Here is a 27,055-nt window from a genome sequence, read left to right as displayed (position 1 = left end):
CAGAAGGCAGTATTAGCTTGTTGAAGCAGAAAGACTGTACTACCCATGACTGGCCGTCTGCAATCCCATTGTCTTCGATGGAGCTTCCAATATGCCATAGACAGTGGGCCCTACTGGCCATTAAAGACCCATTTCAGGGACATCGGTCTGAGCCGAAGGTGGGGGCTTTAAACAAGAGAGCTGGACTTTAATGGATGGTATAACCCGCTGATGGGGGCTAAATGGTTAATAAAACATTTGCCCCGTGAGGGACAAATGCTGTAAGAAAGCCTTCTAGGAGGCAAAGGGGGTTTAAGTCCCCCCAACTACAGATCTTCAGAGCCTATCTCTCACAGCTCCTGCTGTGTATATTTAACAATCACTGCTGCATATGCAGACACAGCAGAAAATGTCAAACATGAGCAGCAGGAGTTGTGAAAGGAGGCTGAAGTCTGACCCTAATTCCCCGCTTCCACAGCTCCACTGAGACAGTGAAAAACAGGAGGAAGGGGGATTAGCTCACTTTTGTCCTCTTCAACAGCATTTGCCTCTCTTACATCCCCGAATAACTTACACAACCTGGAAAGACAGGAGAGAGTGAGAGTCAAGGGCTGAAGATTAGGACATTGAAAAGTTGACAAAAACAGACAATACAAGTGTTTATAGCCTACTGCTTCTCCATTGCCTTCAATGATGCTGTCAACTCTCTAGTGCTCTAATATAGCACTACAGTGCCTGCTGCTGAGGGATATATAACATTTGTTAACTGTCCTTTCCTTAGTTATAATGAATAAGAGAGTCCTGCTCATTGGTCTTCCTGATATCCCTGTGGTAGGGTATTTAATACCTATTACAGGAAGAGTATAAAGGGCCTTAGTGCTATTAGAACATTCCACCCAGTGATGGTAGAATGTTCTGAATGAAAAAGGGAGAAACCCGAAAAACAAATATTGGAATGTTGAGTACAAGTTGTATATCAACTATTATTGGCCCTGAGCCACTCCATTGTCTTCACTGGAGCTTTTAGTGTTCCAATGTTCTGATGCCACTTAGCTCCGAACTACAGGAAGTCTTGGAGGGATGGAATACCGAGTGGGATTATACAGTGATAGCTGTGATAGTGTGGGTTAAGTTGTAAGCAATGACACTCAACTCAAGCTGTAGAGTCAAACATAAACAGAATAATTAATAATAACATTAACTATGCAAAATTAATAAGTGGAGATTTTAGGCATAGTATCATTGAAGGTGACAGTAGCATAAGATGAACTATGAAACTTACTCAACTTGAGTAATTAAGTTTAGAGCTTTGCAACATGTTTCAGGTACTGATGTCTACAAAAATACTTTCTAGGGACTACATGTGCTGGTGTCTACAAAAACACTTTCTAGGGACTACTCTGTTGCAAAGTCATGCTTTGTTTAGAAGTGCACATTATTATTATATATGTATTTATTTATAGAGCACTACAAATACCTATAAAGGTGTCCTGGCACTAAGAACTAACTCGAGTGCACTAGAACCCATAACACTACTGAAAGAAGAGCACGGTTTGAAGGCTTAAAGCAAGCTGGTCGTCCACTAGCCAGATGTAAGTTGGTAATTAATTCCAGAGATGACTAGCTTGAAATAAAAAGGATCTTCCTCCAAAATTACCTTGTTTGAATTTGGGCACACAAAGTAACCTTGAATTGGTAGAGCACAGCAAGCGAATGGGTAGGTAGTGGCAACATTGGAATCCCTCAAATGGGAATGACAAGTTGATATCAGCCAAGATGATAAGGTGTGTGTCATCTGAGTAGTTCATGAAGGAGAGGCCAAGGCTGCAGATCAGTTGAGCAACGAGGTTCAGATACATATTGAAGAGAGTGGGACTCGGTGACGATCCCGGAGGAACTCCTTGTCCCATCTTTTTGAATTCAGAGTGAAAAGGGGTAAACAGACGGCTTAATGCCTACAGGAGAGATAAGGGATGCACCACTCCAAGGCCTATCCTTTCATTCCAATTTCCTGAAACCTTCTTAACAGAATGCAGTGAGTCACTGTATCAAATGTGGCAGATAGGTCAAGCAGGACCAGGGCCACCAAGTTACTTCTGTGACAGATCATCCATCACTGTCACCAGGGCCGATTCGGTACTGTGAGCAGGTTGGAACTTGGACTGAGCAGAATCATGTGGTAGGCTTCAAGATTACCTGTTATGATATGATTGACATTTTCTCCAAGATATTTGTGGCGTAAGATAGCAAGGAAATTGGTAAAAAGTTACCAAGAACTTCTTGGTTGGAAGATGGTTTCTTCAGCAAGAGCACCACCAGCGCTTCTGCCACACAGCGGCATATTAAATAATGACCAAAAGGGCTCAGATACTAGATTGTCTGCCTGCCTCCAGACCTTAGGTGGGTATTATTATTATTATTATTATTTTCAATAATGATAATACTGTTAATAATAATAATTGTAAAGATTTTTAATGATAATGATAACAACAATAATAGTAATAACAACAATAACAACAACAACAACAACAATAATAATAATAATAATAATAATAATAATAATAATAATAATAATAACAATAATGATAAAAAAAAAGTAATATTATCATTGCTATTGTTATTGTTAATAAGTGAGTGCATATTCACCAAGGCACCTAGGTGCGAAAAAAGTATGAAACAGAATAAAGATTGAAATATCCTAAAAGTTAGGAAAGAAGAAGGCAGCAAGAGCCCTGAAGCTACAACAGAGCAAAAGCTCTGAGAACATAGAAAGACTTGTGTTGCATACTTTTTGGATGGAGTCTGCAGATATCGAGGGACATCACTCCAGGTCTTGGGAGCCAATATACGGAAAGTTCTCCCACCACAGCACGTCCGCTTACATTGGGACACGCAAAGGAGAGAGGCAGCATTTGAAAGTAAGATCTGAACAGAGTAGTAAGAGGTCTCTAGGCTAAATAGAAAGACTGGTCTGTTCTTGTGAAAGGCTCTGTAGGATAAGCAGAATGATTTGAGATGGGTCTTTTGTTGTGACACTTCACACATTGTCTGGTCTGTGAAACATGACACAATTTTAAAGATTTTTCAGTAATCTCACAGCCATGTCTGAAGACCGCATCTTTGGAATGGACTGATTTGAGATGTCTAAATAGACAGCACAACCATAATCTCAGTGAGAAAAGACACAGAACCCCACCACCTACCAAAAATTCTCATTGTGGATAAAAAGGTGGGTTTCCTCAGAGTCTTAAACTGGGCAAACTCTGTGGCCCAGTCTTTCTGAGTGCGTGGCAAAAAAGACAGCTTCTATTCAAACAGCACTCCCAGGTTCTTGACCAAATCACTGGGATTGAAGGGAATCCAAGTTGCAGAGACTTAAAAATCAGGAAATATAGTCTTGGGGTCCCTGCCAATAATTAGCAACATCCAATGGAGTTGGAAGAGTGTTGGTCAGATTAGAGCAGCAGCTCCATCTGCTTAACATATGCTAGTATCATGAACCTAAATAAGCATATCAGACTACATAGTGGCTGAACATAGATATTAACAGAGTTAGGGACAGTGTCATACATTGAGGACCACCACATGCCAGTGAAGTATCACTGGAATAAAAAATATGGAGTGACACTGACTGAATTTTGTTTGTGAGAAAGGAGACAACCAAAGGTAATAATTTTCAAATGATCCCAGCACCTTTGGGGCGATTCAATAGAGTGTAGTGGTTTACTGTATCAAAAGCATCTGCGATCAAGAAGCAGAATTCCTCCATGCTGTCCCTCATCCTACTGATTAGGAATAATAACTAGCAGAGATTTAGGCGGTCATTCTGACCGCGGCGGGCGGCGGTCGCCGCCCGCCATGCGGTTACCGCCGAATGACCGCCCCGCGGTCAAAAGACCGCGGCGGCCATTCCAACTTTCCCACTGGGCCGGCGGGCGACCGCCAAAAGGCCGCCCGCCGGGCCAGCGGGAAAGCCCCTGCAACGAGGAAGCCGGCTCCGAATGGAGTTGCAGGGGTGCGACGGGTGCAGTGGCACCCGTCGCGATTTTCACTGTCTGCAAAGCAGACAGTGAAAATCTGTATGGGGCCCTGTTAGGGGGCCCTTGCACTGCCCATGCCAGTGGCATGGGCAGGCAGGGGCCCCCAGGGGCCCCACGACACCCGTTCCCGCCATCCTGGTTCTGGCGGTGAAAACCGCCAGAAACAGGCTGGCAGAAAGGGGGTCGGAATCCCCATGGCGGATTCCCTGGGCCAGGTTCCCCTTTTCTGACCGCAGCTTTACCGCCGCGGTCAGAATAGCCCAGGAAGCACCGCCAGCCTGTTGGCCTCCAGACCGCCAGGGTTGGAATGAGGGCCTTAGTGCTATGCTGAACTAAACCCCGCATGTCCCTCATCTAGAAGCTCCCATCTCATCTAAATAGTTGGTCAGTCAGACTGAAAGATGTTTCTACATGATCATTGCCACAGGGGGTAGTTGTATCATAGTTTTTTAACTCAGAAGAGTTGGCACACCTGTCGAGCATGTGACAAAGCATTATTGGCAGCCTAAGTTGGACTTCCTATACCAGGAAGAAGGGCTTTGAAGGTGATTATTGGCAGAGGTCATCCGGAGAAGCAGATTTGAGACCTGATAAGGCCGAATTTACCTTACTTAGGCTAATCAGAAGGAGTGCCGAAATAGTGAACCCAGAGGAAAGTTGAAACAATGGCAATTGGATTTTGTGTGCTGTATATTCTAGAGCCTTTACATCCAAATAAATCTTACTAATCTCAGTAGAGAAATACCCTTACGGGTTATTATAAAGTTTCTGGGAAGTAGGCACTCCTAAATAAGTTATTAATGTGTGACAGAATTCATTCACAATCTGAAATAGGTCTTTGGAGACACTAGGCAGCTAATGTCTAGAAAATATAATAAGAGGAATCTTACTCCAAGGCCAGCATTGTTTTACTTGGGAGACCAGCTGTGCACAAGAACACTGGCTGCATCAACTGGATTCTGACTTTTTTCAAAACTAGGAGGAAGGAAGTACCTGCTTTACAAAAGTCATGACTTTCCCATGAAGCAGAAAAGTATGTATGATTTACTAAAGACATGGGTTTAGAATCCTAAGAAAGCTTGATATTGTTCATCCTGATGCAGGATCAGTTTGCATGTTAATATTTTCCTAAGACAATAATGATCCCCATTTTCGACACCGGTGCAAAGGTAACCGGTGACAATTTTAAAACTTAAAAGATGATTAGTTTGAAGCATTACATTATTTAGAAAACATGATGTTGTTACTTATATTAACAACTTCATTGGGAAGGACAAGTGAAATTGTGATATTGCCTTCTTTCTTCAGAGCCCTCAGTTTGCCAATAAGCAATGGGTTGAAAGAGATATTTGGATTTATTATTTTTGATGAGGTGATGCTATGAGGCACAAACAATGTACTTGAGGCTTCAGGACAGCGAGCAAGTGCTCTTAATTGGATACTTTTCCTTTTCTCTATTCTTCTTTCTCCACTTAACGTTCAGTTCACACACCTTTTAATTGAACATTTTTAAGTGTGGGGTCTGCCAGTGCACTGTATGTGTTTTTGCCTTTGATAAGAGGAGAAATGTAGTAGACGGTTGTGGTCTAGGGTGATCCATTGGAAGTTCACCTGCGAAAGGATCCACGGTCCCTCCAAAGTAATAGTGTGTGTGAGACCTGCCTTCTGGTGTGTAATCAACAATATGTAGCTGTTCTTTGTGGAGTACAGTACAAATGTAATTACTGAGGGGTCAACATGACCATTGGAAATAGTGGCTTCCCTTTACGGATGCAGAGCGAAGGCATCTCTCTGGGTGAGCAGCTCACAGAAAAATCACTCTGTGGTATGGTATACCATCTCTGACCTTTGCTTCTCTGAAGGGCAAAATAAGTCCTAACAATGACAAGAAAGCGAAAATCAAAGGTACCTCTCTGTTTGCAATTGTAATATTTTTGCTTTGCTGCGGTCAGGCTTTCTCCCAAGAACAGACTAAATTTGTTTAACGTATTGTTGTTGTGATTGATGTGTAGGGAATGTTGCATGAATTTTAGCTCAACTCTATCTCAGTAACAATCTATTAGGAGATGATGTGTGATGCTGTATCTAATATTACCTTTAGCACATCTCCCATGAGCCAAGTCTTGGCTGCTGGACCACAGCTACCACTGGAGAGTGAAGGAAGATACAAACCTCTAAGAGTTACTTAAGTTCTGGTATCTAGAGTTCTTCCCCAACAAAAAGAATAAAGAGGACCATACAGCATCCTCTTTGAAACATGTAGGAACTACCTACAACCAAAATGAACTTGAGCATGACATCTTAAATCCACATGTGAGAACATAAAGAGAGAATCAATAGTTATTTCAATATTATGGCCTTCTAAATGGCCATGTATGCTATTAGATCACAAGAACATGCACACTGAGAAAAGGAAGGAATTCAGAAACGTGTTGTTCTCTTAAAAAAAAGCTAACATGGACTTAGTATTTTTTCTCAATACAATGGAAATGTTTCATTTTCCAGGTATTGTTGCGGAAGTTCATGATTAGGCCGAGAGAGCTGTGAAACTCATGTTGTGATAGGCCGTCGGGACGTCATTACAACAAACGCTTCAGTCATGTGGAAGTTAACTCTTCAGTGCCCTACTTCAAGTCGAATTATAACATTGGAATGTTGAGCGTTCCACTGAGGACAATAGAGTAGTTCAGGGCTTCTAATGGCTGGTAAAAGTGCAGAGCTCCAATGTTCCAATGTTTGCCCGAGGGGATTATTGTGTGAGCCCTTTTGGGATCCGTGAGGCCTTTGTTTTACTTATTAGAACATTCTACTCTGAGAGGGTGGAATGTTCTAATATCTTTATAGCTCACCGGACTACACCAGCCATTAAAGGCACGCTACCTTTTTAAAGGCCCTCGCAGATAACGCTGGAGTGGGCCTTTATTAGCCGGTATAGCCCGCTACAGCTGGCTATGAAGGTATATTGCGAACACAGCCTAAATATTACATCACACATTCTAATAACAGCATTTCATTTGCAAATTTTTATAAATTCAACGTTTTCATTTAATATAAGGATATGTTTATTTGGACTGCCATTAATATTGTGTGGGATTGTGGGAAATTAAGGTTGTAAACTATCTCTAACCTGAGGATTTTGCAAAAATGTAGCTGTGTTGTTGAAGCACCCTCCAGACCGGTTTAATAGAGGATTGTCATTTTGTGTCCAAGCTCCACGCGCTACATTCTTCTCCCATGTTTTGTGGATTGTGAAACATGAAGTGTTGATGATCCGACAAATATCGACATTGGTGAAGTTGTTACACCAGTCATCAAATGTCATCCTACAGTGAATACAAACAATCCGGCTTTAAAGCAAAGTACTGGCCAAGTATTTTATATCACATCAGGAACCTTCATATAATGCATACCATACATCTTCACCTGTGCTGCTGTAGAAAAGACAGCCAAAATAATGTAGAAATAATAGCATGTTAGATGGGATTGGCTTGAAGGAGATATCTGCAGTACATTTCAAGTGAGATCATCATGCATTGCCATGCAATTATTCATGAACTATCACAGAGATCTAAAAGTTGGTCATGTTTGCCATGAGCACATTTTCCTCACTATGCACTGCAGTATGACTATAATCACAGGTTGAAAGCACAACTGTCAGTGTCTGCTTTGGCATTTTTTCATTTTTTCGCTTGACCAGGTTCTACAGGTGGATATCCCCACCACTTTGGGCATCATATGTGTTTTTTTCCCCCTGGTAAAACCTTGATCTGTTTTCTGGCCCTCAATGTAGTAGAATATAAACACCACCGCCATTTTGAATAGCGGTTTTCAACTTTACTCTTGATTTATATAAAAGCTTCTTGGTTAAACGTTAAAAAAAAATACAATTCAGACTTTTGTGCCTTCAAATTTTCCTACTTATGGATCAGTAATGCAATAAGGAGATTAATGAATATTTCCTCCCAAAATGCACGTAGTATTACTGAAGTATTATTGTAGCTCAACATTCACTTGCTCCTTCTATTTCCACTGAATATGGACATAGTGCTTTAACATGATGTCAGAAGGGGAAGACGCGTTCCACATCACAATTAAGAAACATTTAGTATGTTTTACTGGAGCGGTTTGTAAAATAATGCACTCCCTTCAAATGCAATTAGTCACTCTCTCCGTGATCTGAGGAAAATGGAGGAATCCAATATAGGGAACCTGAGACTAGAGTGAATCGACTTTATTGGCTGCATGCAAGCGAGGGAGATTAGGAACAGGCAGTTTCCCCAGCAGTAAACAATGTGGTATCCTGCCGAGAGATGCAAGTCTGGATTGGTTTGTTACTCCCTCCTCGCATCTCAGAGAGGATAGGCTGAAGCCACAAGTCCTGGAAGAGACAGAAGACATGGTTCTCTGGGGGTCTGTTCCTCTCGAGTCAGAACTATATCAAAGACTCTACAAGCTGCCCTGCTGTCACTTGGAACTGGGCATGAGACAGTCTCAATGGTGTGAGAAGAGTCCACCATATCCAGAGACACATTTGAGCAGAGGATCTTCCTTAGCTTGCTTGTAAACCCAGAGCTTGTATGTTAGGTAAGTGAAGCAAGAAACTCAAGATTCCTTATTACCAAAGTTGCTGATTTGGAGATTTCAGATACATTTGCCACTGAATCTACCGTCATAGACGGCGGCGGCCAGAGTTAAACTCTGTAGTAACAAAACCCAGAGGCAGCTGATCACTAACACAGATTGTGACCCCAAATACTGCCAAGGCTTGCGCATGTACCAGAGATTACAGCACAAGTGCCAGTCTGTCCAAACACTGGAGAGAACATAAGGAGGGCAGCGACAGGTAACCCTGTGTCTGGTGCTGATCCATTGTCAGTATGAAAAACCAACAAGACTGTGCGTGCTGGTTGACTAGATGTGATGACATGGTTGAATTGCTTTTCACTGCCTGTGTTTCTTCTTGACTCTTTTGTGTATCACTTCAAAATGGGATCATGCTGAGGGAAGTTCAAAGGAAGCCTATTTTGCTTCCATGCAACTAGGTTTGCTGATTGCCGACATGGTGACCTTGTTTCTCATCAACCTTCTGCACTGTGTGAGATCTGGGCTCAAACGCATAGGAGAATGAGGAAGAAGAAGCTAGATAGGATGAGGCTGCAGAAACAGAATTGTTATGCTCCACTTCATAGTGCACCCCTCCACTCCCCAGGGATTCACTCAAGGAGGGAGCAAGCTCAACTTTTGCTGTAATGAGTCAACAGCACACTGATGACTCTAGCTCAGGGCCACAAAACCCAAATTCGGATAAAGTCTCACCCCAAGGATGCAACTGAGTTTTTGGAGCAGGAAAGGATTTGGTCACTGAAGGGCCCTTGGTATCTATGGGTTTGTTGTCACCTTCCCTGAAAATGACTGCAGGCCCTAACTGACAGAGGTTGTCACTTATGGATGGATACATTCTTGTGGTTACCCTCCGCATGGTTATTTATGCCATCTGCGTATGATGAATATGAGTGATATCTACGTTGAAAAATGAAGGCTTGTTGATGGGTACCATGTTGTCTCACTTTTATAAAGGATTCACAGTACCCTGCCCAGTTGAAAACCCTCTAATCACCCCTTGACTTCACCTAATAAAATCTAGCCTCTCCTGAGGATGGGTTCACCATGCAGCTCCAGTGGAAGAATGTACCGATAGCAGCATGAAGACCTATAGGGTGACTTGCCCCCACAGTGGATATGCAGAGGTCAGTTTCTGTAAATGCCTGTGGCACAACATGCATAGTTTAAAACCAGAATATTGTGATATTAGGTACTCATGCTGAACGAGGACAAGAAATAGAGACAAAACAAAAAAAAACATTACTGAAAAGCACAGGGCTGGAGTAACATAGGAAGTAGCATTTACATGAGAGAAGCAGATTATAATCCACACCAGCTGGTAAATAAATAGGAAACTAGTGAAGGCGTACACCCACTCAGGAGGTGGAGATGTGCCTGAGCTTGGGTCAAGGGCATGCAAAGCTTTGTTAAATAGCAATAGAAACACAAAAGGATGGTTAAATGTGGAATAAGGTATCACTATGTATGCTGACAAGAAAGTTACATTATGTCTTGATTAGCTAAACCGTGAAGCTTTGTAGAAGTTTAAAATGTATAAGAACAGAATAAGACACGATTGAGAAACGTTTTTTTCCAATGGTAAGTCACTTCAAATATTAAAGGATATGATGTATAACAATGGTGATTTAACAGTGAAAGACTTCATACATTGTTCAGCTACACGGACGCAACGTTTTCTAAAGCCCAACACTAAGTCAAGTTGAAGAATGTATAGTTGTTTTGCTTCCAAAGTCAGCCCCCTTACATTCCAAACACCACTGTAGAAGCCTTTTTTATGTAACAACTTGTGTAGAAAAATAGGTTTTTCTTAATAATGATAATGGGTGCAAATTGAAGGGAAAAATCAATGCCACCTTCTCTCTAATAATCTATATTTTGAGGTCTAAGCCTACATTTGGTGTCTGAAGCGTGTCCAGAATGGTGACCCTCCTCACCAGAATTCACCATCATCCTTTACTGTGAGTCCCACGCGTGATCTTTCAGACTCGCTCACGCTGTTCCATTCTTCTGAGCTTTGAAGAAAAAACAAAATTCAGAGAATTACATCTTCTGCCATGAATCACAGTGCAAACTATTTCAGAGAGGAAAACCATGTTTATGTTTGTCACTTAAACATAGTGAAAAAGCACAAAGTGTTGGGCAAATTAGTGTAATTTGCATGGCACTACAGATTGTTGCTGTACTTGTCCTATTCTTGTGCCTGTCGGGCAGGATCAGCTGTTCAGGATGCCAGATTTATAAGGAGGTAAAAGAGCTTGTATATTAGAGCTCCTATTCAATGGGACAGCACTGAGCAAGGTCCACTTTTCATGGCGGAGAGGGTGATCCATTAATGAGCATCTTTGGGAGGTCTTTGACAAAGTTCAAAGGAGTAAAGAATCATTTTCAGAGATCATTCTAATCGCAGTAGTAGCACTTAACAATGAAGTGTGCAAGGAAATGGCTCTTTTTGAATTTTCACCCACACAATTTTGGACTGATACTGTTGTTTTTTCGATTCTGAAAGTGCACTGAGGCCTGCAAACCAGGCCTCAGCCCCAGTGTTCTGACCCATTACAAAGTGTGTGTTGAATTGGTTATACCCAGAGACCGAAGTACTTATAAGTCTCTTTTATATGGTACCCAGGGCATGTCCACCAAGAGCTGCAGCACCGATTGTGCCACCCTGTGTATGACAAAGTGCGAAATGGCAACCAGTTTTAAACTGTTGTTTGTCTGTGCCATATAAGCCAATGGCAAAGCTCCCACTTCCCTTAACAATGTATTTAAGTCTCCTCTAAGGAAGGCATACCAAGTCCTAAGCCAGGGAGGTTCATATTATTAGGTAAGACATGTATTTTTTATACATGTTAGCAGCAAAGCTTCCAAATTGTCGTTTTTTGCTGTGGAAGAGTTAGTAGCCCCATTGGCTAACACAGAGTTACCAGCTGACCATTCATGCTCTGTGAATCAAGATGGAAAATGTTAAAGTATTCATTGGGTGGGGCAGGGAGAGGGAGGGGATAGGATGCTGGACATTGTAGCACTCAGTGTCTGCAGCAGGTTGGAAGAACATCTGTTAGGCCTGAAAGCCATATTACTTACGGGGAGAGAGAATTTTCATGCTGACAATCTTAGTCGAAACATTCCCTCCTTGGTGTCTACCTACCTCACTATCTTGATGTTCAATCAGATAACTGCTCAGTTCGGCAGTGCCTGTCTGGATCTCTTTGCCTCCCCACTCAATGCCCTGCTTTCCAATTCCTGTACGGAGACTGCTGTCCTTAGGCTTGGGTAGTTGATCCTCTATTAGGTGCTTGGCCTCAAAGGTTTGTAATTGCCATCATTTTTTTGATACAGCGATAGCGCAGGCTGCTGAGTCATATCTACAAGGCCACACAAAGCCACTTTGCATGGCTTTACATGGCCTTGTAGATATGGAATAAGGCAACGCAGCACAAGTCGCTGTGTTGCCTTACTTTGCACCAGGGAGGCATTTCCATGGGTGTTGCGTGGGTGTTCCCACTCAACATCCATAGATTTAGACACATTCCCAGATTTACAAGGTTTTGCAAACCTAGGAATGCGTCAAAGATCTATGCCAAACCAAGGGTGGCGTAACACTGACGCAACAGGGAGAAATATCTTTATTTCTACCCGTTTCTTACTCTTTCTATGTGTGCTGCATTTTGCAGCACATATAGAAAGAGGAAATCGCCTCCATTGATTGTTTTTGTGTAGGAAGGTGTTCCTTCCTTCACAAAAACAATTATCCCCACAATGTAGGCACCCTTGTATCATAGATGGTGCAAGGGTGCCTACTCTGGCGCATGGCAGCAATTTCTGCACCAGCGCATGGGGACAGTATCTTGTAGATATGGTGCATTTCTGCCCTTTGCCAGTGGTACAGGGCCGCCACAGTGTGGACATTCAGAGGTTAATCCTCCAGAAATTGAGATCTTCAAAGCAAAAGGAGTGGCCTTAGGCTTACAAGCTTTAAAGAAACCCGTAACTTTGTCCTCCAATTAGACGCATTGGGTTATTTTCTGCTAGTGGTTTTCAGAGAAGGCTTTAGATGCAACCACATATGATTCTTTTATTTCCTGGACTTAAGAGCTGGTTTCTATAAGGATGTAGCTCTTTCCACTGTAGCATCCCAGTGGGTAGCGATTACAGCTTTCAAGGAGTCTACAGGTAAATTGTTTAAGGTGCTGATATTTGCTTTTAGGCTCTATAAGACTTTCAGGCTCAAGAGGCCACGGTTCCCAATCCAGTACCTACATATAACCTTTCAGTAGTTTAGAGAGGTCTTTACCAGAAGACGTTTGTACCTTTAGATAAGGCTAAAATGTCCTAGGTTTCTGATAAACTAGCTGTGAGGATTATGGTGTATTATATGGTATCGTGTGACTTTACCATGTAATGCACTCACAAAAGTGTCTTTGGTCCAGTCAGGCCCTTTTGAAAAAAACTGTAGCTCAACCCTGGTTAGCTGTGGTTTTGAGCAGTAAGGTTTAAACAAAGTAACTACTGTAAAGCATTTAGAAGCACCAAACAAATAAGAAAGTCACACTACACAAAAGAAATCCAACACCATAAAGTAGATTTAAAAATAGATTACATTCTTATGAATTTTTAGACACCAAGATGAGAAAAATCCGCCACAGAGTTCCACAGATAAAGATTTTAAAGTAAAACTTGAATCTCAGCTTTTTAGTCTAAAGCACAACAAGCATAGGTAAGTAGAACGTTTGGAAACTTTTAAAAAAGTTTGAAAGAGTTGTGTTTCACAACTGCGGCCTGAGGGAGGCCACCAGAGCTTGCAGGGAGAAAGTCAGAAGGGCCACTAAGTTGTATTTGGACAGTTACCTGGTCACCAAAGCAGTCTCAAGTCCAGTTTCATGCTTTACATCAAAAAAATACCATAGACATAAATGCAGTAAGCTTCATGTTAGGGATGCAGGATGCTGAAGATGCTCTGGGTGCTGTGCAGTCAACAGGGGTGTCCTTGTGGTTATTCTTCAGTCCATGTATGAGGTGGGGTGACTTTAGCCACAGAGGTTAGAGTCCCTCAAAGTCCTCTTTAAGCCAGTAAAAGGCTTGCTCCTGCTGTGCTACCAGTCTAGTACAAAGTGGGTCCAGCAGTATCCTTTGGTGGAGGCTTTTGTCCCTTGGAGGTGACCCACCCAGACTCAGATGCCCCTCCTGGGTTCAGCGTACTCAGATATAACTTTGGACTGTTGATGTTGATCTCTCAAGGGGCACAGCGGCGGTTAGCAAAGATTCCAGGAATGTGGCTTCCAACTTGCTAGATGAGGCTTCTTCAGCTTTGATGGCCCTGGTGCTGGTTCCAGGGGGTCAGCCGATTGACCCTTGATGTCACTCCTTTGGTCTGCGGCTCAGTAGTGTCTTTTCCTCGAGCCAGGAGCCACAGGCACAGTCCTCTCTCTGCAAACCCAAGGTGCAGCGGTTGCAGTCTAGCAGAAGGTGCAGCCTCATTTGCCAGGTTCAGGTGTTGGTAGGACAGTCCTCCTTCTGCCCTTTCTACAGTTCTGGTATTATCAGAGGTTCAGGGTGCCAAGGTTGCTATATTTATGCCCATAAAGTGTCCTGGGGAATGATGCGGTCACTAACCAATGGGCTACCTGGATCCCTCCTGCCCTGTGATGACTTCTGACTATGTCAGAGTGTACTATCCTGCCTACTCCCAAGATGTCTGATTCCTTCATTGTATGTAAGGAGCTTTGTAGCCCACCCTAGAGGTGTGACTACCTGTGGGCTACACGCCCATTGGAAAACCAGATTGGTCAGTAGCGGCGTTTCTGATCCGACAGGGCAGCGCTGCAAGCAGTGCTGCCTGCCGGATAATGAGTCCGATTCCACCAGCATTTCCCTGGTGGTTTACACCGCCAGGGAAAGGCGGGAGCAATGAGTGACTCGGGCCCCTCTGGGGGCCCCTGCACTGCCCATGCACTTGGCATGAACAGTGCAAGGGCCCCCATGCACAGCCCCGTCACGCATTTCACTGCCCGATTTACGGGCAGCGAAATGCACAACAGTTGCTGCTGCACCCGCCGCACTGCTACATTTGGAGCCAGCGTCAATGTTCAGGCCCTGATTCCAGCTGGGCCGGCAGTCAGAAACACTGTTTCCGCCCACCGGCCCAGCTGGATGTTTATTATGTGGCCGGCAGGGGTTATGGGTGCTGGCGGTCTAATGTTGACCATCAGCGCCGATCTCGGCGGGTTTCCCCACCGAGATCGTAATGACCACCATAATGTATGCAAGGGGGTGTTCCGGCACCACGGGGACCGTAAAAATGGAGCAAATGAATCTATGAGATTCCTTTGTGCTATTTTATCGGCATTTCTTAACGCCTGCTAAGTGCAGACATTAAAAAGAAGCTCCAATGGTGTTCAATGGTCCTCTGGATGCTTTACAGGATTAGCGTCAAAGGTGGCATGGTGTGCAAACTAACGAGGTGCTGGGATGCAGCCCGAACAAGTACCAGTGGATGAGATTAATTCAAGCATTCCATCCATCACTTTTTGTATACTTAGTATGTCAACATAAGTAGGGCTGGTATGCCTAGACGTAGGTCCTGTGCACACTGTGTCACTAGAACCAAGCTATACCTGGCTGAGGAGCCCAGAAAAAGGGTGAAACAAGTCTTGGGTTACTTGTGTTCCAGTTCAAGGCGGACCTGGCTTGGCAGTTCGAGCTGGACTGTCCCTATTAGAGCAGGGTCAAAATTGATATGCATATGTTTGGGTCTAAACTGAGGTGGCATGCTGTGCAAAATAACAGACATGAATGAGGCCCTGAGTAATTACAAGTGGCTGAAATTAATTCAAGCATTCCATCCATCACTATTTGTATACTATTGTTTGGAAAAACATCATTCTCTGTGGAAGACTCACAAAAAATTTAAAATTATAAAAATGTATGTGATCTTATGTAGTGTAACTGGGGCTCTTGCAAAGTGCTTCGATGCCTTTGTGTGGAATTGGCCCAATAAAAGAACTGCAAAAAACTGAATAACCTACTGTTATATAACTCACCTGAACTCTATAGCAATGTAACCTGCTATTATACTTAGTTTATACCTCCCACCTCTTCGTAAATTCCATAGGTCTATATTGGCACAGAGCAAAATGTATCCTGGCAACTAACTAAACATTTGTACTGGTCTGCACCAGTGCTCAACTGTTTCCAAGTTGTTTCCAAGTTGTCCAATCCAGTTTACCACTAATCACCTAACCATTTCTCCTGGCCTGACAGGTTGCACAGGAGCTACAGAACTCCTTCATTTTGGCAGGCATGTTGGGCCGATAGAAATGCTTAACCAACTGGTTCCAAGTCTTATTCTGACCCAAATGTCCTGCCAAGGGGATGTCAAGGGTAAACAGGATTTCTCTGTACTGTCGGGGAACCACCAGCCTCCAGGTGGCTCCCTCATTGAGGTCTCTGGCCTCAGTATCTAGAAACCCATCCTCCCAGTACCCTCTGTGGAACCCACTGACATCGCCCTTCTCGTGCCTAGAGGCGGTCTGCCTCAGGCCCTCAAGGGTGGGACACTCTCAGTCTCCCTGACAAAATTCCTCTCTGATGGGTCCACCAGCTCATGCCAATTCTGCCAAGGCAGACAGATATTGCAGGGGTGGAATTCCACCCTCAGAGGTCAGCTCCTCCCCCTCAGGGTTAGATTCCTCCTGCACCTCTGGAGTTCTCTGGATTGTCTCAATAGTCCCAGTGCCTTTCTCTTGTCATTGGATGATAGGCACCTTTTTCCAGAGTCCATGTGTCCAGCCTTTCCTTGCTGAGCAGCCTGTGACCTGGTCAGAGCACATACCCACTCAGGGTAATCCAGCATCCTTCACGGACCATTCTCTCAACCCCAGACCAATCAGATGCTTCAAGATCATTTCCCAGTATGCACTCCACTGGGAGGGCAGGAGACACAGTAATTTGTTTAGGGCTGGTCATACCTCCCTATTCCAAATTCACCATTGCCATGGAATGGAGCTGGTTCTGCTGTCTGCATATGTTTCCTCGTGGTACACACCAGGCATGATCTTCTCTGGAGAAACAAACTTCTTGTATCTCTCAGAGCCTCAACCTCAGTTCCATTGATTTTAGACCTCTGTATGTACCTCTCACAATAATATAGTGGAAATGAGAAATGCAGGAAAACTATCAGCCATGACGAGCATTACCACACATCTTCTACGTCAAATAGACTAGATTCATTTGATCAGTCCATAATGTGATATTAGGCTAGCTCCTTCTTAATGATGCCTCAAGCCTGAAATGGATCTCTTGATTGTTATACTTCACAGTCACATCTGGTAGAGTTTATTTCAGTATTAGATAGAATTAGATAATAAAATGCTACAGAATAAAGTGCTTCACCTAAAATACAGTTCCCTAGGAAGCTTCAGTTTCTATGATGAAAGAAAGCTGAGTATTAGGATGTCTTGGAATGCAGCAATAGTAAAGGTTTTCTTTAATGCAGAACATGCCGTCTCTTGTACCTCAACCCAGCGATGTCTTTCCCTTAGACTTCTCTATCAGGAGTTTGATGATGGTCAAGGAATTCTGTTAGAATTTTTGAATCCTGCAATCTTCTTTATGTATGTGACACTAGTAGGACGAGCCAACTATAACAAGGCTTGTATTTTAGAGTTGTCCATTACAAGACTTTTCTCAGCTATTTGAAAGCTCTGAAATTAGATTTCCGAAGCTTCAAAGAGAATTTACTTTAGTGAAGCTTGCAAGCAAATACCCTGAACAAGGTGAGCACCTCATTGACATGTTCTAGATGTTGCTTGATGTTCTCTGAATAGGTCAGAATAAATACAGCACCATGAAGGAGTCCAACAGTTATCTAAAGATGTGATGTGATTCACAAATTCCTGAAAAGATGTTGTGATATTGCAATAGCTAGGTGGCATTATGAGGTGTTCATAGTGCTCACACCATGCCTTGCATGAAGTGTTCCAAATTTCTCCTTCTCTGATACTGATGAGATTGTAATTTTCCCTTAGTCAAGTTTGAAGAAAATTTTGGCAGATTTTACTTAGTCCAGTAACACGGAGATGAGGAGTCTGTAATGATTCCAAAAAGACATAGCATTCAACACACTGTAGTGCATAGCTGGGCTGTACTCCCCATTTGTTTTAAGTATAAACATTGTTTAAGCACTTAATCTTCTTTAATGGTCAAGGGATCAATCATTGCATGAGGAATATTTGCTCCAGTAACAGGGTGTATGGCACAGTCATATTCTTGACCAGGCAGCTGAGTGCCTTCTTCTTTTTTTACTGAAGACATCAACAAAGTTGAATATGTGCTGCCGGAATCTATTTTCTTCATTTGCTTGCCTTTCAGATGACTTCTGACTTTTGAGGGTAAACTATTTCCATTCCTGGGTTTGCGTGCTTCTCAATGGTAGATTGCAGTTCTTCAAACTTAGGGTGTGGGAAACGAAATAGACCAAATCTGCTAATCTATCACAGGATCATGGAACCACGTGGTTCCCAGGATAATAGAAAAGGTTGGAGAGACTACGATATTGAACTGGATGCCCACAAAAGGTGCAGCTAAGCAGGGTCTGATTTCTTTTTGTACTGCTGCTGAAGTGAGCTATAGTAGATATGACGTATTTCAGCTAGAAGGCATGGTACATAAAACAATCAAATGTGCCCAAAACAGCTAAAGCATTAAGAGTAATGGGACCTCCTGGAGAGGTAATGAGCTTTTGCAGGAATCTACTTCAGAGAAATGACTGGGATGAGGACAATATGACTAGGAGTAATGAACAGGAATATCGGAGATATTTATTGGAATATTAATGGGCTAAGGAATTGCTTATCATTGCGCTGTACCAAAATCACACCAAACATCACAGCAGTAGAAGCTGGCATGTGAAAGGTGAATCTCTGAGACCTGAACTGCACCAGGGTGTTCATTGGTAGAAGGACTGTGAGCACAGAGAATGAAAACCCCAGGATGGGCTTGGAACGTTTTCTGAGGTCTGAGTGAGTGGCTGGTAATGATCACAAACAGTGTGATGAATAGCTCGGGAGTGAGGAAGATTCAGGGGCTTGGATAGCAAACCCTGATTACTGTTAATGCTGCAGTCTTAGCTAGGGTAGGGCCGGGGTGTAAAGTAAGCTCTAAATAAAAGAACCTTTTGGTTTGTTTTAAGTTAAAGAGATGAATATAAACATCCTCTAAAGATGCTGGCAAAAGAGTGTTTAAAAATATTGTATGTAAGGAGTTTGCAGGCCTAACACATTGCAGCAAATATGTGTTATTGAAACAGAATTGGTATGTATAAAACACATCTTTTACTGTTTCTGTAGCTGCAAAAGTGTCTATGTTCCTGAAGCCAGACACACTTGCTGGCTCCAGGGTGGAGTCTATCAGTTCCTCCTCAAGAAGGGTTGGTGAAGGCTGACTTAGAAGACTGCCTTTTGTTGTGAGGGTCCCGTGAATGTGGATTGCGAACTTCTCTTTGGTTCTTGATCAGAGATAATTTTTTGTGAATCTTCCACACAGAATGATGGTTTTCCAAACAACCGTATACAAAAAATGATGGATGGAATGCTTGAATTAATTTCAGCCACTTGTAATTACTTAGGGCCTCATTCATGTCTGTTATTTTGCACACCATGCCACCTCAGTTTGGACCCAACATATGCAAATCAATTTGACCCTGCTCTAATGGGAACAGTCCAGCCCGAACTGCCAAGCCAGGTCCTTCTTGAACTGGAACACAAGTAACTCAAGACTGCTTTCACCCTTTTTATGGGCTCTCAGCTGGGTATAGCTTGGTTCCAGTGACACAGTGTGGACAGGACCCACGTCTGGGCATACCAGTCCTACTTATGTTGATATACTAAAGTATACAAAAAGTGATGGATGGAATGATTGAATTAATCTCATCCACTGGTACTTGTTCGGGCTGCATCCCAGCACATCGTTGGTTTGCACATCATGCCACCTCAGTATAGACCCAACTGTATTCATATCAGCCTTGACCCTGCCAGGCCAGATCCCTCCCTGAACCTTTTTCTCCCTGCAAGCCCCTTATCCTTTCTTTAGGTTCTGGTGAGACATTCTGATGGTTTCCAAGGATGACAATCCTACTTGCTGATTCAACAGTGATTGAACTGGCAATCACCAGTGTGAATGGCCTCCCATTTTCTTATAAGCATGTGGCGTATTACTTTCTTTTTGTGAGGTTATGATTCACTGCCCGAAAGCGACTTTCGGTTTTGCGACTCGATTCGCTATTTACCGAATCACTATTTGTGATTCTATAAGTAGCAAACAGTACTGGATGTGGAAAAGGTAAGACTATCACAATTGGACTTACCAAATAGCGAGTTGTAATTTATTACTTGGTAAGAATCACAATTTATGAATCAGTAATCCTTAGCTTCGTAAATCTGGCACTTAGAGTATAATTTTCATCAGTTCCAAATTAGATAAGAAAATAGTAATGGGAAAATACTGATTGTGTTGCCTGTGCGACAAAGGTACATATTACCAATATATGATCGGTTATTGGATACATGCTTTCAAAGTTTTAAGAATTCAATACATGAGCAAAACTCATTGTAGACGAGCACATAAGCAAATGTCCCTTACTTGTCACTCCAGGGGCCGGTCCACTCCTTATTTCCCCAGGGGTTTCTCAATCTGATCATGAAGATTTTTTCTGATTTGGAACATAGGAAAGTTTGCCCAAGAGTCACCTTCCGAACTGCAGTCACAGAATACGCATGGCCTTTGACCAACCCCAGCTCAGTTTGAGCTTCGTTCCCCTTGATGGAAGAAGATTACAAAATGTAAATTACAAAAAACAGAAGAAAACAGAACAAGAGGGCTTTAGACAACATCACAAAACTTCATTAGAGTTACAGGCGGCCTGGAGGAGATGTATTTGTTAAAAAAAATATTCTGTTAAAACAATTACATTGGTTGCCAAAAACAGAGCATGATCATTTGAGTCTGTTGTCTAGTCCTCATGGCGACACATGGTTTAGCCCCAGATTTTCTGGATAGACCAATTAAGAGTTATGTCCCTACAAGGGCTTTGCGTTGGTCGAAGGTTTATCTCTTAGTATTACTTAGGTTCCACAAAACAAAAGTTGAAGGTCAAAGGTTTTCAGTTTTTTTCTCCCATGACCTGTAATTTCCTCCCAATATCTATTAGATCAAGTACATTGCTGGAAACATTTAGATGTTCATTGAAAACCTGGCTGTTTGAGAAAGCCTTTGCTTCCACCATATAGTAGCTCATTGAGCATGGTAATTCTCTCTCCTGAGCTTTAGCGCCATGAAACCTTAGGGTGAATGTGCGCTATACAAGTACAACTAACCAAACATTTGCTGCATTATCAAGTAATAATCCTGTCTTGATCCAGATGCCAGAAGGGATATATGCACGTTGTACTTTCGCTATAAAACCAAAGAGGGCACAATTAACAAATGTATTTCTAAAGGTCAGAGTTTGCACCTCTGCTGAACTACTCAGATTAGCATGAGTATTATTACTTCATCACACTAGATACTCTTTATAAGTAAGGGTATAAGCAAGGATAGAGGAAGTTTGCATTTGGACATGGAAATGTTTTTATGCATAAAGAAATATTTCTTGCTTTGCCAAAATATTTTCCCTTAAGCACTCTTTAAATATAGGGATTTTCAATTCAGCCTCTTTAAATGAAAACTCAGTTTGACATGATATGTGTTCCTTTCAGCTGCAGCTTGTCCTTACGGGCAACGCACCCCCCCACCTTTTGTGCAGACATGAAGAGTGTTTAACATGCTGACCAAAGGTCGGTCTGACAGGCATTCTTTATGTTCAGGTCAGGCACCCTGGCGCTAGACATGCACTACACGCGTAGGTGCTTGGCTGCCCGCACTGAACTTTGTTGGGCTGAAGATGTCCCAGCTTCAGTGGGTGTGGCCTCTTCAGCCCAACAAAGCGCTTGGAGGATCTCCCTCTCATGACTAGAGGGAGCATCACTGATTGCCTCATACCTGGGCACTTTGGTATTAAGCTCTTAAGTGCCCAGGGCCAAGTGTCTATAACTGACAGCTCATTACAGAAAGGGTTGGGTCAGCAGCTCTCACAGACTCCATCTCTCACTTGCTGACCAAAGATCAGCCAATGAGAGAAGTTGGCAGTCCCAGTCCTCCTGGAACCTTTGAGGCTTCCCTCCAGAGACGCTGCAGCTGGTAAGTTTATGTTGCATAACCTTTGGTGCAAGCATGCGTGTATGGAATCTATGTGAATTTCTGAGTGTTGAGAATGTGTGTGTGTGTGTGTGTGTGAATTCATGGAAGTGAATGAGTGAGTGTCTATGTGGCCAACCTGCTACGCTCCCTGCTCAAATTAGTAGCCGTCACTGGTTATCACGAGAACATATGGCACCCCTTTTCCACACAGGCACATTCATTTCTGCCCCAATGCCTGCCTGATGCTTAAGGGAAAAGTCCTCCAAATAAATATGTCAATATAGCCTTATAGCCTTATAGTGTGCTACACCGGTCATTAAAGGCTCACTCCAGCATTAAAGGTCCAAGCCGAAGGTGAGAGCCTTTAAAAAGGGAGCAGGACTTTAATGTCTGTATAGCCCTGCTACATAGGGCTATAAGGCTATTAGAACATTCTGCTATTAGATCGCAGAATGTTGTAAAAAATAAAACAAAGGCCTGACGGAGCCCGAGGGGATTAACTGCAACTGCAACAGCTGAGACCAACACTGTGGTGGCACCAATTTGGGGGGTGGACTTACAGCAAGCAGAGTCAAGGTGCAGGGTTTAAGGAGGTTGCAGCATTTTCTGTCCCTGATGCTCTCTCTGATCAGAAGTCCAGCCCACTAGCTCTCGTATCAATTCTTCGGTCCTGGAATCAAAGTGCAGGTCTAGCCCTCACTCAGACAACAGGGCATTGGAGACTAGGGCAGCAGAATAATTGTCCTTCCTGCAGTACAGCAGCACAACAGTCCTTCTGAGTCTTCCACAGGTCTAGATGTGCACTGAAGAGTTCGGTCTGAGGGTCCACTACTGATGCCCACTATAAAGTAGGAGAAGCTACTAGAGCCTTCCCTATACAGAGGTATCTATAATTTCCAGCCTCCCTACCCAGCTTGTCTGGGGGCACCAAAAGCTAGTGTGAAAACCTTTGTGAGTGCACTGAGGCAGAATCTTTGTGATGTGCAAGTGTGCTAAGTGACAGCTCATATCCCTAGCAAGTCAGAAATGGCCCATCCTGCAACACCCAGTCTCACTGTCTGGGAGTTAAACACAAATACCAACTGCCAGCTGCATCTAGTTATGTGACTCAGGATACAGGTACCAAATGGTTAGGACAAGAAAATGCCAACCTTCTAAAAGTGTATTTTTTGGAATTGTGCCTTAAAATCCAACTTGACCACTAAAGAGGGTTTTAAATTACAATTCTTTAGAGACCAAACGCAACACTTCCACTTGCTCCTAATTGAAAGGTATCACTTATACAATGTAATAATGGTAACCAAACGTTATACTATGGGAGAGGTAGGCCTTGGAATAGTGAAAAATGAATTTTAGGAGTTTTTCCACACCAGGACATGTAAACCTTAAATGTTCATCTCCAGCTTTTTGAATACACGGCACCCTGGCCTCTTGGCTGTGTAGGGCATACCTTAGGGGTGACATATATGTTTTAAAATGGAAGGTCTAGGCCTGGCAGAATTTTATTTTGGCAGGTCAAAATGGCAGTGTAAAATTGCACACACAGGCTGCATTGGCAGGCCTGAGACACGCTTAACCACTAGTTAAGTGAGTGGCACAATCAGTGCTGCAGGCCCACTAGCAGTATTTAATTTATAGGCCTTGGGTACAGGTACCACTTTACCAGGAATAAAAAGCTAAATAAAATATGCCAATTGGGTAAAGGCCATTTTCCCCATGTTTAAAGGACCGAGCACAAGCATTTTAGCACTGATTTGCAGTGGTAAAGTGTTCAGGGTCCTAAGGCTAACAAAAAATAAATTCAGCAAAATAGGAAGCATAAGGCAAAAATTTGGGAAGGAACAATGTGAGAAATAGTGTTGTTGGTTGACTCTGGTGTGAGTCAAGCCAAATTCAAAATGACCTGTGCTCAACCCCTGGTGGCACGTTAGGAGTTAGAACAGTAGACTATTTTTTAATAAATGAAACAAGACCAGAATGACAAAAATCCACCCAGTAGAACCGGAGATATGGAATTTTAAAGGTTTTAGTGAAAATAGAACCAAAAAGCAGAAAAAGTCGGCATTGGATATCTAGTTGGGCCGAACTGGGAAAAAGTCACAAATTTAGGCTGACTGCAATGGATTGTGGGCGGGCAACAGGTACTCAGTAAGGACAGCTGAACAAAGTACCTTGAATCCTAATTTGCAGAGCATTGTGAGGGTCTGCATTGAAGATGCGCTGTGCAGCCGAAGCAATTCATTGGTTTCAAGATGTGGCGAAGCCATGGTGCGTCATTGAGGATCTTGTTGAAAAGGGTCTGCGATGCAAAGTCCTGTATTGAGGATGCGTCTCATAGTCAAGGAGATGAGTCGGTTCCAAGGAACTGCGAAGCTGCGATGTTGAGACCGACATTGTCATTTAGGTCCTGATTTAGATCTTGGTGGAGGGGAATACTCCGTAACAGACGTTATGGATATCCTGTCCTCCGTATTATGATCCCATAATATCTTATGGAGATCGTAATATGGCAGAGGGAATATCCGTCATGTTTGTTACAGAGTATTCCATCCTTCGAGATCTAAATCAGGCCCTTAGTCTGGTGTCGATGAGGGATGTGAGGACCTGCTTCGAGGATGCATTGCGCAGTGGCGGTTCTGAAAAGGCTGCAAAGGCATTGCAAGTCTCCATGTCAGGGTGATCCATGCAACAGTGGCGTTGAATCCATTCTGCTCAGGGTTGCGTCACATAGCCGACAAGATGTATCAGTTCTGTTAGATCCACAGAGTCTGGCAGAGCATCTTAGGCCCACTTTCAAGGGTCCAGGACTGGGGTGGCACCACTTGGCAGTGTAGACTCACAGGCACACCTAAGTTCTCTATTGTGTGTGGCTGCATAGGAGGAATACACAAAGCCCAACTGCCAGCTACACCCAGTCATGTGACCCTGAGACAGGCTGCAGGTACTAATGGCTAAGGCAGGAAAAAAAACTTTTTAAAAATGACATTTTCAGAACTGTAACTAAAAATCTGACGTCCCCATAAAATTGGAATTGTTTTAACATTTCCAGAGACAATTCACATGAACCTGTTCCCACCTGGAAATGACGCCTTGTTAAATGCATTAAAGTAACTCCAATGTTATCCAATGGGAGAGGTAGTCCTTGTGATAGTGAAAAATGAATTTAAGAGTTATTCACTACTACCAGGACATGTAAAAGTTAAAAGTGCATGTCATACTTTTTAAATACACTGCCTCCTGCTCTGTGGACTGCCCTGGGCCTACCTATAGGTGACTTATATGTACTAAAAAAGGTTGGTTTATTTTAAAAGGTTGACATGGCATGTGGTTTACTTTACCAGGCAAGTGGTTTATTTTACCAGGTTAACATGGCAAGTGATTTATTTTACCATGTTTACATGGCAGTTTAAAACTGCACACACAGGCTGAAATCGGAGGCCTGAGACATGTTTAACATGCTAGTTAAGTGGGTGGTAGAAGCAGTGCTGAAATTCCACTAATAGCCTTTAATTTATGGGACATGGGCACAGCTAGAGCCACTTTACTAGGGACCTACAAGTAAATTATTTGTGCCAATTGGATATATGCCAATTTCACCATGTTTTAAGGAGAGAGCACAAGCACTTAGCACTGGTTAGCAGTGGTAGAGTGCGCAGATTCCTAAAGCCAGCAAAAATAAAGTCAGCAAGCAGCAGGGTTGAAGGCAAAAAGTTAGGGGGAAAACCACACCAAGGATGCCAGGTCTATCAACCACTCTAAGGCTGACAGGTCCAACAATTTTCCACACAAAATACACTCACAGCATTATAACAGGCAACAGCCTGTCACCAGCTCTAACTTTCGCATAGGATCAGGCTGTATCTCTCAGAAGTTGAATTCAGCGGTACTGTTCAAACAACTGTCCTCTCCAACATATTCCTACCGGAATGCATCCTTCACGTGGCTGGCCAACAGACTAATCAAAGCACTAAGGAAGTACGACCTGATCGCTGCCATGATTCAAGAACTCCACTAGTGCTTGCCTGAATGACTTGTTGCACCATTCTGAAGTTAGCCATATCTGAACTCAACTACCCCAAGTTGCCCTCATGCATCCCATGTTGTATTATCTTGAAGTCATTTATATCTGAACTCTACTCAACCCTGTTACACTCTCGCATCCATGGAAGACACCAGAGCACAAACCTTCCTCTGCTATTCACCAAGGACATAGATCAATGTCTGACTAGCAAGGATCCTTCCTGCACCCCAAAAGGACGTCAACAAATCATATTGTTACTTGTAGCAATGTACAACTGTTACATGTCCATTTATTGAAAATTGTTACAGATGAGAGTAGGGCTGAGAACCTGCAACTGTTGCAGGCTACCAGGAATACACCAGGATATCTTTGTCTTTTTAAAATAGGAAATGTACTCCATGGTTAAGCATATGCATGCAGGAGTAAATATCTGGATTTTTTAGCAGTGTTTTTAAATTAGGCCAAAGGTGCACAGGAAAGGCATTGAATGTCTTGGCCACAACTTTTGGCATTCCCCAAGAATGGTCATTCTTTGTTTTCTGGGAGCTATGTAGCGAGCTTGTATAGAGTAATATTTTCACAGAGGAGCCATCTGCACTATTCATGTCCCAAACCACAAACAGCCCTCTACTTATTGAACAGCTTTGGTCTAAAATATGTGCCTTCTAATGGGGAAATATGCCACGTTTTGAAAGATATTAGTTTATTTTTAGGTCTAGCCTTTGAGACAGCTGCAGCAGTCTCACCAGACTATTGTTTCCCCACAAAATGTATGCATGGCATACAGACATCGAAGGGCTGTGTTCAGCAGCCTCCCTCTATTGGTGTTTTAAATTTCCATACATATTTTGTTACTCCCATCACAGCAGACAGCATGGAGCAATGGGAAAACCCACTTACCCATTGTTCACTCTACTTTGCGTGACTTCACCAAGACTGTGCACATTGTTCACATCCACCGAAAAATAGTCCATCTAAATTCAGTGACAATGCTCGATCAAAATGCACTTTATATATTTTTTATCTTCAAATAAGTATCTGTTTTCCCTGCACTGCAGGTGATTTATTCTCCGTGTCCTTTCTAAAGCTGCTGCTAATTAGTGTGTGAGTGACGTTGTAACATTGTAGCCGCCTGCAATCTGAGCGCCTACTTAGGTCG

The 27,055-nt window shown here is 42.9% G+C and overlaps 1 protein-coding gene across 1 annotated transcript in view; it reads right to left on the bottom strand.

Annotated features, from left to right (window-relative positions):
- The window catches only part of CAPN6 (calpain 6), a 415,205-nt gene that overhangs the window by 114,398 nt on the left and 273,752 nt on the right, over positions 1 to 27,055 (bottom strand). Inside the window, exons 6-8 of the mRNA XM_069211381.1 lie at positions 20,280 to 20,455; positions 10,577 to 10,654; positions 7,147 to 7,342 (exon numbers count right to left, since the gene is read on the bottom strand). Coding sequence (XP_069067482.1) covers positions 7,147 to 7,342; positions 10,577 to 10,654; positions 20,280 to 20,455 — 450 coding nt within the window. The remainder of the gene's footprint in view (positions 1 to 7,146; positions 7,343 to 10,576; positions 10,655 to 20,279; positions 20,456 to 27,055) is intronic.

This window comes from Pleurodeles waltl, chromosome 2_1 (genome assembly GCF_031143425.1).
Source record: "Pleurodeles waltl isolate 20211129_DDA chromosome 2_1, aPleWal1.hap1.20221129, whole genome shotgun sequence".
Lineage (NCBI taxonomy): Eukaryota > Metazoa > Chordata > Amphibia > Caudata > Salamandridae > Pleurodeles > Pleurodeles waltl.
The sequence above is the reverse complement of the archived record's forward strand: the minus strand, read 5'-3'. Positions and strand labels throughout refer to the sequence as shown.